General features: G+C 64.0%; 1 protein-coding gene across 2 annotated transcripts; it reads right to left on the reverse strand.

Annotated features, from left to right (window-relative positions):
* Nucleotides 1-1239: 1239 nt before the first annotated feature.
* On the reverse strand, nt 1240-14730 carry LOC309599705 (transducin-like enhancer protein 1). Of its 2 annotated transcripts, XM_082331403.1 has the most exons (20): nt 14646-14730; nt 14024-14148; nt 13221-13369; nt 12460-12523; nt 11960-12004; nt 8610-8672; nt 8321-8395; nt 7455-7650; nt 6963-6979; nt 6466-6570; nt 6270-6314; nt 5843-5998; nt 5108-5527; nt 4957-5033; nt 4416-4665; nt 2955-3202; nt 2583-2730; nt 2350-2500; nt 1890-1966; nt 1240-1637 (listed from the first exon to the last, which is right to left on the reverse strand). In XM_082331403.1, the coding sequence occupies exons 2-20, from the start codon at nt 14045-14047 to the stop codon at nt 1530-1532; spliced, it is 2418 nt and encodes an 805-aa protein (XP_082187529.1). In that variant the 5' UTR covers nt 14048-14148; nt 14646-14730; the 3' UTR covers nt 1240-1529. The 2 variants fall into 2 exon arrangements, with proteins under 2 accessions (XP_082187529.1, XP_082187528.1); XM_082331402.1 differs by lacking the exons at nt 5108-5527; nt 13221-13369; nt 14024-14148; nt 14646-14730 and having other exon boundaries at nt 12460-12540.
* Between the last annotated feature and the right edge of the window lie 1988 nt (nt 14731-16718).

Below are 16718 nucleotides of genomic sequence, written 5' to 3' on the forward strand. Positions count from 1 at the left end.
TGGGCTGGTGACGGGTTGGGGCCTGGTGTCACTGCAGGACACTGGAAACCCATCCCTGGGGAGCTGACCGCCAGCCCCGGATGCCCTGAAATGGCGCCTGCAGCTGTACGCACGGAGCAGGGGGCTCAGCCCCCTCCCACAGTGGCAGCTGGGGCGCAGGGCCCTGCAGCAGGGGGACAGACGCAGGAGCTGCTCCCATCCCTCACCCCCTCACAGGTACAGAGCAAGCGTAGCCTCTGCTGTGGTTTCCCCAGCCAGCTCTGCCAGGCTGGCCTCGCTCCCAGGCAATGGCAACAGCTGGGCCGTGAAGTGTACCTGGGGGTCCAGGAGAGGCCCCTGCCTTCCCTTGGCCAGCAGCAGCGGAGAGGCCTTTCCTGCCATGGGGGAGCCGCTCCTGCCCTGGCTGCCTGCCCATCACAGCAGCCCCAGCTCCAGCAGTGCAGCAGTTACAAGCCCCAGCTCTGGGCTGGCTGTGGCAAGCTGTGCCTCAGGGCCGCGCTTAGGGCAAGAGCACATCGTGGCTGCTGCGCCACAGCCAGCAGCACCTCACTTCCCTGCCAGCCCTCATCGTGGCCGCTGCTGGCAGGCTATGCTCCAAGGCTCTCTGCAACAGCCCTGCTTCCCCCATGGCCGCGCTGGCGGGAAGCCAGACAGATAACCCAGCGCCAACTGCTCACATCTCATTTCCTTCGAAAACCACTTCCTCTAGCACTGGCCTCTCCCCCACACACTGCAGAAGCTGCTCCAGGGACAGTAACACACAGCAGCCGCTGTCATGCATCCTTCCCCTCGCGGTCGGCAGCGGTCCAGCCCTGGGCTGCCCTCCACTGTGCACAGGACCGCTGCAGGGCTGAGTGGATAGAGTGCAGGCAGGGGAGAGTGGCAGCAAACCTGCCCCGATGCAGGAAAGGGAAAGGAGCAGTGATCTGTAGCAGCCAAAGGGGACGATGCTACTGCCCCAGCCTCAGCTGGCCACAGAGCACCCCAGCTGCTGCCCAGGACAACGCACAACTCTGCTTTTTGGGTTTTTTTTATTATTAAATACACCCTAGGAGGCACAGAGGGAGACGACGACAGAGCCCATCCTCCCCAGCCTGGCCCAGAGCCTTAACAAAAAAAAAAAAAAAAAAAAAAACAAACACAACAACAAAACCCAACAAAAAGTTAAAAAAAAAAAAAAAAACAAAAAAAACAAAACTCTAACAATGCCAGACCACACCCCCCGCCCAATTCCCCCAGTCCAGATTTAGAAACAAATCAACAAATAAAGAACAAAACAAGGAGAAAGTCCCCAGGAAATTCACTGCGAGCAGCAGCCGCCACCTCCCAGCCCAGCATGACGCCTGGCCATGGTCCCAGGGCCACCTCCACCCCTCGCCGCTCTCCTCTGGCTTGGATGCTCCAGCCACGGGCTGCACGGTCTTTGGGAAGTCAGCAGCAAAGCAGGTAGAGTCCACTCATCCGTGCACGTGGACATCTGCCTGTCCACGTGGCATGGGCCCTCCCTGCAGTTGGCACCTCTCTCACTCTCAGTAAATGACCTCGTAAACCGTAGCTTTCTTGTCCCCTGAGCCAGTCACAATGAACTGGTCATCCGTGGAGACATCGCAGCTGAGGACAGAGGAGGTTTCCTTTGACTGGAGAGAGGAGGGTGGAGGGGGGGTAAGTGCAAGAAGCAGCCCCAGAGCAAGGTCCCAGTCCCACCCCGTGGGACTTGGGGCCCCAAGTTGTGCCTGGGGAGGCTGCAGGGACAAGTTTGTCTATGAGGCTTGTTGTTGCTAAGATACATTTACAGCTGTGTTCTACTGAGCAGTCCCAGCTCTGGGCACCCTCACCCAGAGGAACACCTCCCGCTAACCCTGACCCCAACAGCTGCCCACACCCCCCACCTGGAAGATGCTGGCTCCATAGGGCGTCCGCCAGGCGTTCAGCAGGTTGTCCTTCCCCGTGCTCACGAACCATTTCCCTGTAGGAGGGACAGAAGGGACAAAGAGCATTGTGTCACCAAACCAGGCCCACCCACTGGATTCCTGCAGTAAACTGTCCCCAGGTTGTGTAACACAAGGTGGGGACTGGAAGGCCACATCTCTGTCACTCCTTAGCCAAGGGGCTGTTTTAAGGAACACAAAGGGGAGTCCTGAGAGAACAGAGCTGAGAGTGTAGCCATGGGTGTTGCTCCAAGAGGGACAGATGCCCCTTCTCTGAGAAATACCACTTACATCCACAGAGGACCAGGCTGGCTACCAGAGCCAGTGCTTGCCCCCAGTACAATGAGCCCTGGCACACACGGCCAGGAGAGACTGCATCCACGAGCCTCCAGAGCTACGGGACTGGGACAGGCGTGCCTACCGCAAGAAGCGAATTTGAGGGAGAGGACGCAGCTCTCATGGAGGTGCAGCTGGTACTTGTCCGGTTTGGTCACATGCAGGATCTCCACGTTGCTGCTCTCCATGCCCACCGCCAGCCACTCTCCCGTCGGGCAGTACCCCAGGGAGAAGATCTGGGGGGAGAGACAGGGTCAGGCAGCAGCCTGGCAGGTCCCGGCCAGCCCAACAGTGCTCCCAGCCGGCCCCAGCCCCTACCTGGGAGCTGAAGTCATGCTGCTGCAGCTGACGCCCCTCCCGCAGGTCCCAGCACCGCACTGTATTGTCCAGCCCCCCTGTCCACAGCTTGGTGCCATCATTAGAGATGTCGATGCAGCTGGCACCATCTGTATGGCCCTGAAACTGCCTGGGAAAGAGGTGGGGGGGGAAAAGGCAAGGGCACGGCCATCAGGGCTGCCAGCATCTGCAGCACAGAGCACGCACTGGGCCGGCACCCAGCACTGAGGAGTGGGAGATCTCTGCTGCAAGGACGGGGACTGTCCCATGGCCACAGGGAGGGATGGGGATGCCCTGGAGGGGACCGAGCGGTTCCTGGCCGGAGGAGGCCCGAGCAGCCCTGCCCATACTCACCTGACCAGGGTCTGGTTCTGCAGGTCCCACACCACGATGTTGCCGTCACTGCAGCAGGAGAAGCAGACTTTGGCATCGGGGCTGATGGCCAGGGCATAGCAGGCGGGGGCAGAGGAGGTGAGCTCAGCCTTGATGCGCGGCGTGGGGGCCGCCAGGTCCCAGATGGAGAGAGTGCTGGCCTCCCCCCCCACAATCAGGCTCCGGCCATCGGGGAGCAGCTTGCAGGAGCGGATGTAGTTGTCACGGTTCTGGGGTGCAGGAGGGAGGACCCCATTAAACCCTTGCCTTCCAGCCCTTCTGCACCCATCCCAGACTGCCTCGTCACCCCGGGGCCAGCAGCTTGTCCCAAGGGCAGGAGCAGCAGCAGCGGTCAGACCCACAGCCACCCTCCCCAGAACAGCAGGGCTGGGGCAGGGGTGGCTGTGCAGCCCACCTTGTCCAATGCCCAGAGCGGTCGCCCTGGCTGGCCCCCACAGGAGCCCCTCAGTCTGTTACTGCCCTATGAATGGCCTTGGGGACACCCTCGCCCCACAGCATCCCTACCAGCAGCTGCCCGACAGACATGGCCAGTCCTGGAGGAGATGAGGAGCAGCCAGGGAGGCAGCTCCAGCAAGGCTGCCACAGCCCACGACTCTGAGCACTAAAACACTATTTTCCCCTACTCCCCAATTTCTGATGCAGCTTGAAATTATCATGACTCAGTCATTTCCTTGTTTATGCATCTGTATCTTCAAGGTCAGCATCGTCCAGGAATAGTATTTGTCAGGCTGCCCAGGCCCCAAGGCCAGCAAATCGAGGAGAGGACTTGGGTTTGGGTTGTTCAAAGCAGGCACAGGGACTCCAATTCCAGCAGCCCGTTTAAAAAAAAAAAAAAAATCTCAAAGAACACAGGTTAAAAATACTCTCAGGTGATGGCTGTGCCTCCAGCTTGGCTCTGGTGAGTTGCTGTGGTCTGATAGTCCATTTCATTTATTTTTAAAAGAAATAGGAGTTCTCCCTTCAGCCAAACTCACACAAGCAAAAGCAGAAAGAAGCACAGAGCTGAATCCAAGTGATGCTTCAGCCCATGCGATTCTGGCCCGTACGAAGTATCTGGCCAGGGGGTTGACACTGGCAAAGGCTCGTCTTAGGGCAGGTGCTGTCAGACAAAGCAGTGCCAAGGCGGGGGGGGTGTATGTGTAAAAGCCCCGCAACGGCTTGGGATGCTCAGAAGAGACAGAGCGGCACAGGGGAGCATACTGGCAGCATGGAGCCACCATCCCTCCCCAGCAGCCCCATGCTGCCGCTGCTTAGAAACGCACATGGAGACTCTCCTCAGTGCACATCATCGTTTTCAGACACCCCCTGCACCTCTGAGGTCCCCAATGGGTCCCCAGACCCCATCTTCACCACAGCGCAACGGCACAGTGCAGGGAAACAAGAAAACAAGCCGTGCCAGAGAAGCAGCGCGCCCCTCCTTACCAAACAGTCCAGCTGAGCCACGGCCGTCTTGGTGCCCGGCTGCCCCACATCCCACACCTTCACGCAGCCCTTGCCCCCGGTGTAGACATGTCGCGTGGAGTTGCTGATGGTGACGGCACAGACCACCTCACCATGGGTCAGGGTGTGGAGCTGCCGTGCGTGGCGGGGGATGCCGGAGCCGATGAGGGCATCGGGTGGGAAAGGCACCGGCTGCATCTGCCCATCAGCGCTGACATGGAAGGAATAGGCGCTGGAAGAGGACAGATCAGTGAGAACCATCTAAGGATCCCACGTGGAGAGCGGCCAGCGCCACATCAAACCCAGCGTGCACAACACAGGCAGCAGGGTTTGGAGTCAGAGCCGTGAGCAGAGCGGCGCCTGGTGAAGCCTGGCCAGGCATGCAACAGCCTGCCGCTGCTCGGAACGGGTGCCTCCTGCCAAGGCTGTGCTCCTCATCCCAGCTGGCCCTGGCCCACCTGCACCTCCCAGCTTAAGCCCTGCAGGACTCCTCGTCCCCTGCCCCCAGCACAGCCCCACTTACGGTTTCCCTGAGGTCCCCACTTGCATGCCAGCCGCCAGCCCTGGGACGCGCATGTGGGGGTGCGGGTCGTAGCCCACCTGGAGGGGACAGTGGGTGAGAGCAGCTCACGCCCAACGGCCCCCGGGGCCCCACAGGGAAGAGGCTCACGCACCAGGGGGGAGCGCCCGTAGCTGCCGGCTCCCACGGTGGCCGCAGCCCCATTGAGCTGCGGGGACATGAGGTGGAGGCTGGCATAGGCACCGGTCCCGGCCATGTCCCCGTTAACCGTGGGGTGGGCCATGCCGAAGGCAGCCGAGTAGGGGCTCTGCACTCCCAGCGGGTTCCTCAGGCCCAGGGCTGCCGGGTGAGAGGTGGCATGAAGGGACGGGCCCCAGGGTCTGTCCTCACAGGGGCTGGTGGGACCAGAGCCGCCCACCCAGGCCCTGGCGGGGCCAAGCTCACCCAGCGGGTCCACAGGGGCCTTGGTGGCAGCGGGGCGAAACTGCTGGGCACTGCTGGAGCCCGGGGCCGCGGCGTCACCCTGAGAGGTGGGGGTGCTGGACTTCAGGCTGGGTGTCCCTGCCTTCTCCACCTGCCAGGGACAGAGCGGGAATATCTGACAGCCGCGCTCCCGCCCTGCCGGGGGGTCTCCTCAGGTCTGCCCCAGCAAGCTGGTCCCTGTTCTTCACCCCTGATGGCAGCCCAGCCCAGCCCAGCCAGCACTGCAGGGTGTGCAGGATGGGACATGAGGGGATCTAACAGAGCAGAAACCCACCCTGTTCCCCCAGCATTGCCTTTACCCCGTGGGTTTAGAGGCAGATGGACCCATGTCCAGCAGCTCTGGCAGCAGGGACGCGAGCACAACCCCTGAGCAAAGCACCCTGGCTGCCCCACACAGTGCACCTACCGTGGGCGCATCCTTGCTCCGCGACGGGGACGTGCTGCTCGAGGAGGCCATGGAGGTCGGGCTGAGTGGTACGGCCTCCTTCCTCCCCAGTGGGACCTTCTCCACCCCGTTCTCCCGGGACGAGTAGGAGTGGACACTGTGCGGGGAAGAGGGGTCCTGGGGGGGGGAGGGAAATCAGCAGGCAGCAGAGCAGGCAGGGGTGGGGGGACATCCCAGACCGTGGTGAGCTGGTAGCTCGACTGAGGGCCAGGCTGGGATCCTAGATCCAGGGGCTCATCACTGCCATCAGCGATGGCCAGTGAACATGACTCAGGAGCCCCACCGCCACCTCCCCATGCTGCCCGTCTCTGCCGTAACAGCCCGTTAGCCCCCCACTTAGGCAGAGGGATGGGCAGCGCACACCAACCCCAGCCCCCGGCACACTGACCTCATCCACCACCAAGTTGTCTTCGCTTTTGTCTGCGTCGCTGCCCTGAAATGCAGAGGACGGTTGGAGCCGAAGGAGCTGAGGCTGCCCTCGCTCCTGCCTGGGACGTGCCAGAGGTGAGGGCAGCTCCGCTCATCGCCTGACAGGAGGGGATAGGGATGCCCCAAGCCCTCCAGCCCCCCTTCCCCGGGCTCACATAGTCTGTAACAAAGTCCTTCTCCTCCACCTTCCTCTTCTTGCTGCTGCTCAGGTACTCGGAGATGGCTCGTGCCCGTTCACCATTGGGCAGCACCAGGGAGCTCTGGGGCAGGGGGATGCAGCATTAGGGGCCGCAAGCCGCTGTGCCCAGCTCCCAGGACAGGCAGCACCAACGTGGGGCTGTGGCCGGCTTCCAGGGCACGGAGGGCCCCAGTGCGGCCCCCTATGCTGCCAGCTCAGGCTTCAGCTCCTGCCGAAGGAGCGAGGAGGGGGACACTGCGTGGGGGGATGGCATGGTTTGCCCACGTGATGTGGGGAAGGGCAACCCATGGGAAGAGCACCCACCCGCTCTCACCCGGGTGTGCTGGCAGCGGGGCCTCAGCCGGGGAGCAGGACCCAAGGACCTGTCCCCCACGCAGCCACCCGCTCCCAGGGTCCCGGATGGAGCCTGCACAGCCAGAGGGAAACAGTGCAAGAGAAGGAAAAGGCACTTACGGGGCCGGGGTCTCGCTCTGTCACCATGGCAACGCGGAGCAGCAGGAGAAGGAGGGAAGGAGGGACATGCTGTGCCACTGCCGAGAGCCCCCCGGGAAAGCCGCCCACTCCTCCCGCAGGTGCCAGGGTGCTCGTGGCAGGGCTGGGCCAGTACTACAGCAGCAGGGTGGTCCCAGGCCCCCATCAGGGATGACCCCCCTCTCAGCCCACCCCACCGCCCTCCCAGGAGGTGCTGCTCGGTGGGGGACATCCCGCACCCAAACCCCTCCCAGATGGCAAGCCCCCTGCTCCGCCAGCCTGGTTGGGAGCCCTGAGGTACGGACAAGCCGGCTCCCACCCAGCCCTGGCCCCCACCCCAGGGAAGTGCCCAAGCGGGAAGGGCACATGGAGTAGAAGCAGCCCCGGGACCCAGCACCACCCGTTCCCAGATTTGCCTGCTGCCAGGAGGGTCACACCAGACTCCCCCCCGGCTCCTGTCCCCCCCACGCTCACCCCTGGGCTCGGTGTCGTGGACTCCTCGGTCATCTTTGGCGAGGAGCTGGGCCTGAGCCCCCAGTGCCCCTGAGAGCGCCAGCAGCCCTGAGGCGCTGCCGATGCCTGCGAGGCCGGTGGGCTGCATCCCAGAGGGGTGGGGGGTCAGCGGAATGGGGGGAGCGTGGTGTGAGAGGTGCTGGGTCTGGAGCTGGTGCTGGAGAGGAGTAGGAGGAGAAAGCAGAGCCAAAGGGCCAAGTCAGGACAGTCACCGGGCAGGGCGGGGGGAAAAGGCTGCTCCTCCCCACCGGCAGCCCTGGGTCAGCCCAGGGATGGGGAGCTGGGTGAGGAAGGGCAGGGCACGCTCCCAGGGTGCCCCCAGCTAAGCTGTGGAGCCATCACGTCCCTCCCACCGCCTCCTCCCACCCTGTGACAGGAGCTATTGGGACAGCTGGGGGACCCTACTCGTATCCATATGGATGGGGGACCCTACCTCTATCCATACCACTGTACCACTGCGGTCTTGAGGGAATAACCGAGGTGTGTGGATGGTGACAACCCCCCCTCCACTCGGGCCACAAGGCATCAGGACACAGTGACATGCACCAGCCATCACCCCCACACCCTGCTTTGGCACTGCTGCAGCAGCATCATCATCTCCTCCACCCCAAGCACTGCTGGCAGCCCCCCAAACCAGCCTGGCTTGTCCCCTTCCTCCCCCCGACTCAGCCATGGGTGAGAGAAGGCAATGGAGCAGAGGGCTGCAGCCGACCCCTGCGTGCTCAGGGCAGGACAGGTCTCCAGCCCCGGGAGACACCATTGCCTGCAGGAGCCCAGCACCCCTGGCCGGGGGGTGGTGGGAAGGGGTGGGTAGAGGGTTGACGTACCCCAATTGCCGCGTTCAGGTCGGTCATAGTCACCTGCTTCGCACGCTCCACGGCCTGGACCACCTGCTGCTGGTGCTGCAGGGAGAGATGAGTGTGTCAGCGCCAGGCGATGCCCCCGCCGACTCCTGCGGCAAGCAGGGCTGCAGCAGTCTTGTTTCTTCAGGGGACAGGGCAAAGCCAGCCCCCCCAGCCCAGCCCAAAGCGCAGGGCCTGGGTCCCCGAGCAGGGACGCTCTCTGTGCCCTGAAGGGAGGTCTGCACGCCCGGTCGGGGCCGAAGGGCTCACCCACCTCCTGAGACAGGAACGGGATGAGCTGGGCACAGATCACGTTGAGCCGCTTCGCGATCTCCGTCTGGTAGAAGAAAGGCAGCGCCCGTCAGGGCAAGGGGCAGAGTTGCCCCCGCGCCAAGCAGCCCCGACGCTGCAGGAGACCCTTCCTGCCAAGGGTGCTCCCCAGGCAGGCAGATGCCCCCTCCCCATCGCCACCCAAGCCACCACAGGGTGCTGGCGCTTGGCTCCAAGCGCTGCTGCTCAGCACCAAAGAGCAGAAACACCCCGGGGGGGGGGACCAAGAAAACTCTCCTTCCTAACGTCACCCCCTCCAAAAACATGAGCCCAGCATCTTCCACCCCTACCCTGAGAGCCCCAGCATGGCTCTCGCCTCCTCCCTGCCACGGACAGGGGGCCCCATGGCCCATGCCACCAAGGGCCACCCCCAAGAAAGCCCCCAGGCCCGCGGCTCATGGCCCCAGCCGACTCCCCTCCGCCCTCTGCACAGCCTCCTGCCAGCACCACAACCACTAATTGCTGCTCTCCCAGCCCGCAGGAAGCCCTGGAGAGGTGCTCTCCTTCCAGCTGCTGTTTTTCTGCAACACTTGAGTGCCACAGGCAATCAGGAGCGCTGAGCATGGGAGCAGCACAGGGAGGAAGAGAGGCAGCATGCCGTGCAGTGCTGCGCTCCCATCGCACCCCACAGCCAGGGCAGAGCCCCCGCTGGCCCCGTGCTGGGGAGCGAGCACAGACACTAAACCATCCCCAGCCCCACAGACACATCCCTGGGGAGAACCCCCAGGGGTTGCAGGGTCAGGCCCCTGCCCCAAGCACCAGTGAGTGACAGCCAGGAGAGCAGATATGGCTCAAGGCAACAGCGGAGACGCCCACGCTGCTCCTCATTGTGCAGAGCTGGGGACCCCACCCCACCTCAGCAGCAGAGAGGGGGCAGAGATCAGCAGCTCTCCCTAAACCCAGGCATCCTCCGCTCCTGGACAGGCAGGAGGTGCCCCGGGCACGCAGGGTCCAGGTAAGGTGCTGTCCCAAGCTCCGAGGAGCTCCCTGCCCACCCTGGTGAGGAGGATGACAGCGTTACAGAGCCAGCATGGGGCTGAGAGGAGGGGGTCAAACCCAGACCCTCGTGTCAGCCCCAGGAGGAGACCAGGGCTGAAGGGCCCCAACAGCCAGGGACAGAGCTGAGCCCCAGATCTCCCTGCTTGTCTCCCGTGCCCAGCTGGCGCAGGCGCCACAGTGCCAGGGTGAGGGGCCACAGCGCTGCCCAGCTGGTGTGGGGACACAGACCCAGGGACACCCTGTGCCACCCTCCGGAGCAGCCACCGACCCGTTTTTGCCAAACCCACAGAGAGCAGAAAGAATCCAGCACCCGCCCTCGCTTCCCCTTCCGAGGGAGGAAAAAAGAGAAAGAAAAGAAAGAAAAGAAAGAAAGCGGGGGGAGCAAGGAGATTTGGCAGCCGGCAGTTCTGGGAAGGATTTAGCTGTCTCCCGGGGCCAGCAGTGATGGATTCTCTTCCCTAATGCACTGATGGGCAGCAGCTCCTTGGGGAGAGCTGCCTCCAATTCACTCGCACTCGTTAATGTGCAATTTACTGGCACTTTAACGCTCTCAGCATGAAAAATGATCATGCTGTTTGCAGCCCCCCCAGCCACCAGCACTGTCACCTCCCCTCTGGCTCGCGGTGAGCAAGTCCAAGGCCAGGCAGATTCGGGGAGGTGGTTTTATAAAAAGCTACAGGCCCCTTCCATGCCAAAAACAAAACAACAATAAAAAAATAACGTCTCCTGCTTGTTCCTGTCTTGAGCCTCCCCTGCCAAGCCTGTGGCTGCCTGGAGAGCTGCACCACCACAACCAGTCCTCCAGCCCCATTTCCCTCCAAACAAACCCAGGGCAAAACCACCCCATGCCTTGGCCCTTGCCGATGCCAGCACTGCTGACACCAGCACAGGAGTCGGGCGCCTGGGGAGCCTCCAGGGGATGCTGGGCTGGGCACAGCGGGGACGGAGGCAGCACCGCGCCAAGGCACTACGCTGCCTTCGCCAGCGGCGATGGGGCAAGTGCTTCCTTGGGGATCCCAGGACAGCCAAGAGTGGTCAGGACCCCTGCCCATGCCCATGAGCAGCGCCAGATTTGGGGGAAGGGGAGAAGAGGCAGCGACCCGATCTCCCCGCAGCAGCGATAACCCGCAGCTCCCGCGCAGGCAGTTCCCATTTTTCACACAATGGCCGCTGGCTGTCAGAGCAGACTTACGGGCCCTTGTTAAAAGTGCAGACAGCTCGCTGGCAGGCAGCCAGCGGCACCTGGGACCAGCAGAAAACACGAGCCTGCAAGGGCCGGGGGAGAACCGGCAGCCAGATGAGAGAAGCACACAGCCCTCCAGGGAGGGGGCGCCAGGCTGGGTGGACCCTCGGCATCGCCCCTCACAAGGGCGGCTTCACACCTCCTTCTCGGCTGGCTTTGCGCAGCAGGGACGGCGGCACGGGGCAAGGCGCACCACGGGAAACGACGAGAGCGGCAGAAACACCCACCCGGCAGGCGCAAAGCCAGTGAGAGCGGCCGTCAGCCAGCCCTGTGCTGGGGGCCGGCACCCCCACGCCACCGGCCCGAGCCGGCTCCTGCGCAACAGTTGGTGGTGGCGGGGCACGGGGCGGGAAGGAAGGAGGCCGCGGCTGCAGCGCGCCCTGCCAGGCTCCTCCACAGGCTCTTTAAAAATAGATGAGAAGAAACCTTCTGTCTCAGAGCAGCTGGTGACCCGGAGCGTGTCGCAGCGGGAGGAAGGGAGGGATGGGGAGGCAGCGAGGGGGGATGTGCAGCCCCGAGCCCTGGGGGAGTCCAGCCTGCACCCACGCCCCAGCCCCCTCCTCCCCACCTCAGGATGCTCCTCGGCCCTGGGCCCCAGGCAAGCTGCCCCCAGGGCCAGCTGGCACTGGACAGTTGCAAAGGCAGCGAGCCAGAGCTCGTCACCCTGCCATGATGCTGCAGCACCCCTTGCCCCGCGGGAGCCAGTCTCCTCCACAGTGGTCCCCAAGAGGCCGCTCACGCAAGCACAAGTCTTCCACCACTGCTCTCTCCCCACTGCAACGAGCGCATCGCGACCCAGCCGGGAACACGTTCCCTGAACCCAGCGAGCAAACGGCAGCTCATGCCAGAGCACACACATGTGCTGAGGAGACAGGCCGAGACCGTGACGCAGAGCAGGGCAGAGCTCCCAAAGCACAGAGAAGGGAGCACGTCCCCCACAAGCGCAGCCTTCCCTGGACCACTTTCTGTGTGAAGGGATGACCCCGAAGGGCCCACATGGCAAGGCACGGTCAGGGGACCCAGGACAACGCTCTCGTCCTACCCAGACTCACCTGTTTGTGCATCTCTATGTTCAGGCCGTAGGACATCTCGTAGTACTACAAGGGAGAGAAGGCAGCATCAGCGCGGCTGGGGAGCCCAGAGGGACTCCCAACCAGAAAGTCCTCTCTGGCGCTGGCGTGCAGGGTTAGTCCAGCCACAAGCATCCACGCTGTGACCAGGCCAGGAGGAGAACACAGTCCCCAGCTCCTTGCCCGCGAGCAGAGGTGTCTCTGGCACACGGCCGCAGCCTGCAGAACCAACATGGATCCCACACGGGAGCAGCTTTGCCACCACTCCGCCACCATGAGCTGTGGCAGCAAGACCTGCTCCAACACCACGGCTTGTTTTGGGGGAAAACCAGACAGTAACAGCCACAGGAACCAGATCGCAGGGCCTGGCCACGCAACCCAAACGCAAGGGGAAGCCAAAGCATCTCAGGGCTGTGTGTCCTTTGATGGTTCAGAGGAGACACCCCCCACCGCCCTCCTCCTTTCAGGTGGAGCTCACTAACCATGACATAATGACGCTGGATTTCTGTTTTTTCTGTTGCCAGCTTTTCACATTCTAACTTCAAGCTGTAAAAATAAAGAGAAGAAAGAGAGACGGAGGAAGAGAGAGGGAGAGACCCCCTGTTTCCCCCACAGACAAGATTCCCCTGGCTAGACAGACCATAAGCCCTCCCAGCGCACCACGTGCTTCAGCCTCCTGCTCTCAGATTCAATCCCATCTCCCGGCACAAGCCAAGAAAACCACCTGAAAGAGGGTGGGAAGGGGCTGATAAAGAGGAGATGGACAGCAAAGGGATCCAGGCATCAGGGAGCAATCTGCACGGAGTTTTAACCCCCTCCCCAGCATCTGCTTCCCAAATGGCGCGCGCACTGCAAAGCCGAGCTGCATTTCAAACCTTGCTCTGCCCAGCACTGTGCAGGGAAGGGAAGGTGATCCTGGCCAGCAGCAGGGGGATCAGAGGGACTCCAGGTCTGCTAAGTGACGGCTCCAGCTCAGCCCAGAAGCCGGGCCCTGGAAGCCAGCACCCTCATCCCAGGGCTTTTGGCAGGAGGGCAAGTTTCCCCCTCCAACAGTGTCATTTCAAGCTACCAAGGTGGTGCTTGGCACAGCCGTCCTCCAGATGGACCAGTGCCCACAGCAGCATGGGACCGCGCTTCCCGCCAGCCCGCGCTGATGCCCAGTGCCGAGGGGGAGCCCGCCTCTCGCCAGCGCCAGTTAAGTGCCCAGCGCCTTGCTGGCACGCGAGCTCTGGCAGCTTCTCACCTGTGGTATTGGTTCTGCAGGAACTGGAATTCCTCCTTGATGCGGTCCAAGGTCTCTGGGTAAGTCAGCTTGAGGGACTGCGGGGTGCTGGGGATAGCACTGGCAGCGACAGCGGCTCCGGAGGCAGCAGAGGGAGCCTGGAGATGGGCCTAGGCAGAGGAGGGGACCCCCGGGGTCACTGCTGCTGGCCCAGCGAGGCCCCCGGGGGTTTCCCGCGCCCAGGGAAGAGGCTATGGGCACGTCTGGGAGAGAGGCACATGGAGGAGGCAGCAGAAAGTTATTGCAGAAGAAACTGGTTACAGCCAGGCACTAAGGGCAATTGTTCTCCACCTTTTCAGCATCGGTTCAGCCACTGAGCCAGAAGAGGAGGATTAGCAACCACGGGTGGCACAGAACACGAAGCCTACGCAGGCAGAATGTGCAACCCCCCCGGCCCTCCCGCCCAGCCCCAGCAGCGGGGGTCTGTCCTTGCCCGCATGCCACGAGGCAGAGCTTCCCACCCGCTCATCCCTCACACCCTGACTGCGATCCAGCTTCCAGAGTGTCTTAAAACCCAAATCCCCGCCGCTCCGGGGTTCAGCATCAGTTTGGGAAGAGCCGCGACAACGCTCCTGAGTGCGTTACAGGCCATCGGCGCAACTTCCCAGGCCAAGGCCGAAACCTCCCGCGCTCCCGTGGGGTGAGGCAGACGGAGAGCTCAGTCTGGGGGCGCGGGCCCTGCCAAGGGCCAGGCCAGCGCGGCTGCCACAGCACCACGTGCTCGCCCGTGGCCCAGAGGGGACGAGGCCGCGCCGCGGGCTCACCGGGGGCCGGTTCTGCGGGAACATCTTTGGCACCGGACAGGCCCAGGATCCCTCTCGCCGCTCTGGGCCCCCGATGCAGGCTCAGGACGGGAGCCTGGGGACGCTGCCCACCTCCGGATCAGGCCCTGGGAGAGAGACAGGGAGTCACCGCCCGGCGCTGTCCGTTGCCGGCCGGAGCACGGGGCCCTGCGGGAGCCACAGCAGAGCCGGGCAGAGCCCCGGGGCACCGGCCCTGCCCGCAGCTCCCCCGCGGCCGCCAACGCCCGGGACCCCCGCACCGCCGCGCCCCGGCCCAGCCGCTCCGCATCCCCGCGGGGAGCGGGGGGGGCCCCGGGGCTCCTCCCGGGCACTGAGGGACCACCCGCCGGCTGCCCGCCCCCAGCGCGGGCTCCACCGCCCCCGGCCCCGCCGCGGGCCCGGCCCGGCCCCGCTCCCCCCCGCGCCGCGCAGACAATGGCCCCGCCGCCGCCCGCAGCAGGTACGGCGGCGGGGGAGGGACCGGCCTCGCCGCCGCCCCAGGCCCCGAGCGGGGCCGGACCCCGCCCGGCGGGAGCCCCGGAGTGAGCCCGGACCAGCGCGGCAGAGACCGAACCGGGACGGGACGGGACGGGACGGGACTTACCGCGCTGCTGGCCCCGGACCCAGGCGCGCGCCCCTGCACCGGGGCGGGCCGGGCCGGGCCGGGCCGAACCGCACCGCACCGGGCGGCACCGCACGGCCCCGCACGGCACCGGGCCGGCGCCCCCGCCCCGCCCCTCCCCTCCCGCCCCCGCCCCGCCGCCGCGGCAGCCGCTCTGCGGAGCGCGATCAATGAACGAGCGCCAGCGCCAGCTCCACGTGGGGCCTGGCCCGTGCGGGCAATCGCCCCGGCCGCCAGCCAATGGGAGCGCCGCGGGAGCGGCCCGCCCCCACGTGGGGCGCGCGGAGCTGCCTTTCCATTGGCCAGCCGGGCCGGCCGCCGCGGAAGGTGTCAATCTGGGGAGGCCGAGCAGCCAAAGAAGAGGCGGCGCGGGCGGGGAGCGGCGATTTAACCCGTGCGGTGCCGGGCGGGCGCGGGGGGCAGCGGGAGGGCGGGCGCTGCCCCCAGGCCACCCCCCCGCGGGCCCGGCCTCGCTCCGCTCCGCGGGACCCCCGCCAGCCCCGCGGCGGGACCCCCCCCCGACCGGTACCGCAGCTTCGCCCGCAAGACGGAGCCGTGAGGCTTGCACCGAAGACCCTGCGCCAGCCGCCCCGCCGCCGCCCCTTCCCGGTCAGGCAGCGCTCTGGGCTTTGGACTTTCTTCTCATAAACACTGAACACAAGAAGTCGTGTCCCCCCCCCCTTTTTTTTTTAATCAAGCAAAGGAACGAAGCCCGAAATCCTCCTGCGGGGCCGCAGGGCTCGGCTCACCGAGAATTCCCTGCGTCGTGTGATGGCGGGGAGCAGCAGCATCCCTCTCCCCCGACAGCATCGGGCGCTGGCCTGGGAAGGGCCCCTGGGCCCGGCCCTCTCCCGCGGCCGAGAGCCCCTTCCCGCCCCCCGCTAGGGACCCCCCGCGTTCCCCCCCGCCAGGGGCTCTGCTCCCGGCCCAGCTCCCGGCCATCGCCCCCCCCGCGGGGCGGCTTTCCCCAGCTCCGGCGCCCCGCGATGCTGCTCCGGGCGGCCCTTGGGAAAACTCAGGTGTGGAAGAACACTGGAGCTGGGGAAAGGGACCCCCATGTTGCCAGCCCACTCGCCCTACACCAGTCCCTGTGCCCCTGCCCAGTGCTGCCCACCCTCCTCCCCAGAGCCCCCATGTTTCCAGCCAGCAGGCTGGGGTCCGTACAACCCACTGGGTTTTTCTCGTGGGTTTTCTGGTGGTTTTCTCCTTTCAGGGAGATCGTTTGTTGTTCGACATTTTCTGCTGCCTGCAGGTCAATCCGGGCTTACACAGAGCAGGAAATAAAACATTTGAAGAGCAGCAGCTGCGAGGGGTCAGCCTCTCCTCCTGTTTAACCTTAATCCACGAATCCGGCCCCTTTCCTCCCCACCACAGCTCCGTCCTCTTGGTCCCGTCACCATTCGGGAAGGCAGCGACGCCATCGGCCCACGGGACAGACCCGTCCTCACACCAGAGCACACAGACACAGGCTTTCCAGGATGATCGAAGTGACTCCACTGAGCAGAAAGCAAAGCAAACCCAGACACTTCCCCAGCCCCTTTTCCTTTGCCCCGATGGTGTTTGTCCAGAGAGACATCAGCTCTGGACATCCAGAAGGGAAACTCCCTCCTGCAGAGGTAAAATTTGCTGTTAAATGCACCCCTTAAATTACCTGAGTGTGGCATCCGCACAGCCTTCCTGCACCCAAGGGCGACCGACCGCGTTTTAGGGCTCACATCTACAGATTGCCCAGAGCGGGGATAGCACAAGGCTCCGCACTTACAACAGGAGGGGAAAAATCCAACAGAAAGCAAATTATCCCAAAATGTATACACAGAGACACAGCCACACACATAAACACACACACGCACAAGTCAGGAAACAAATGAGGTGATGGAGAGGAAAAGCAACAACAGAAATGTCCAGGTTTGATCTGATTTTCATGTTTGGTTTATTTTGCAGCCATTTTGCATCGCTGGGACACCCCTGTGATCCCAGACCCCCTCCAGCTGAGATGGGGCTGGGGAGGTGGGTTTGCAATTGCCTTTTTCTCTGCTCCCCATCGCACCAGAGTGC

The sequence above is a fragment of the Platalea leucorodia genome (genome assembly GCF_965183815.1).
Source record: "Platalea leucorodia genome assembly, chromosome: 21".
NCBI lineage: Eukaryota > Metazoa > Chordata > Aves > Pelecaniformes > Threskiornithidae > Platalea > Platalea leucorodia.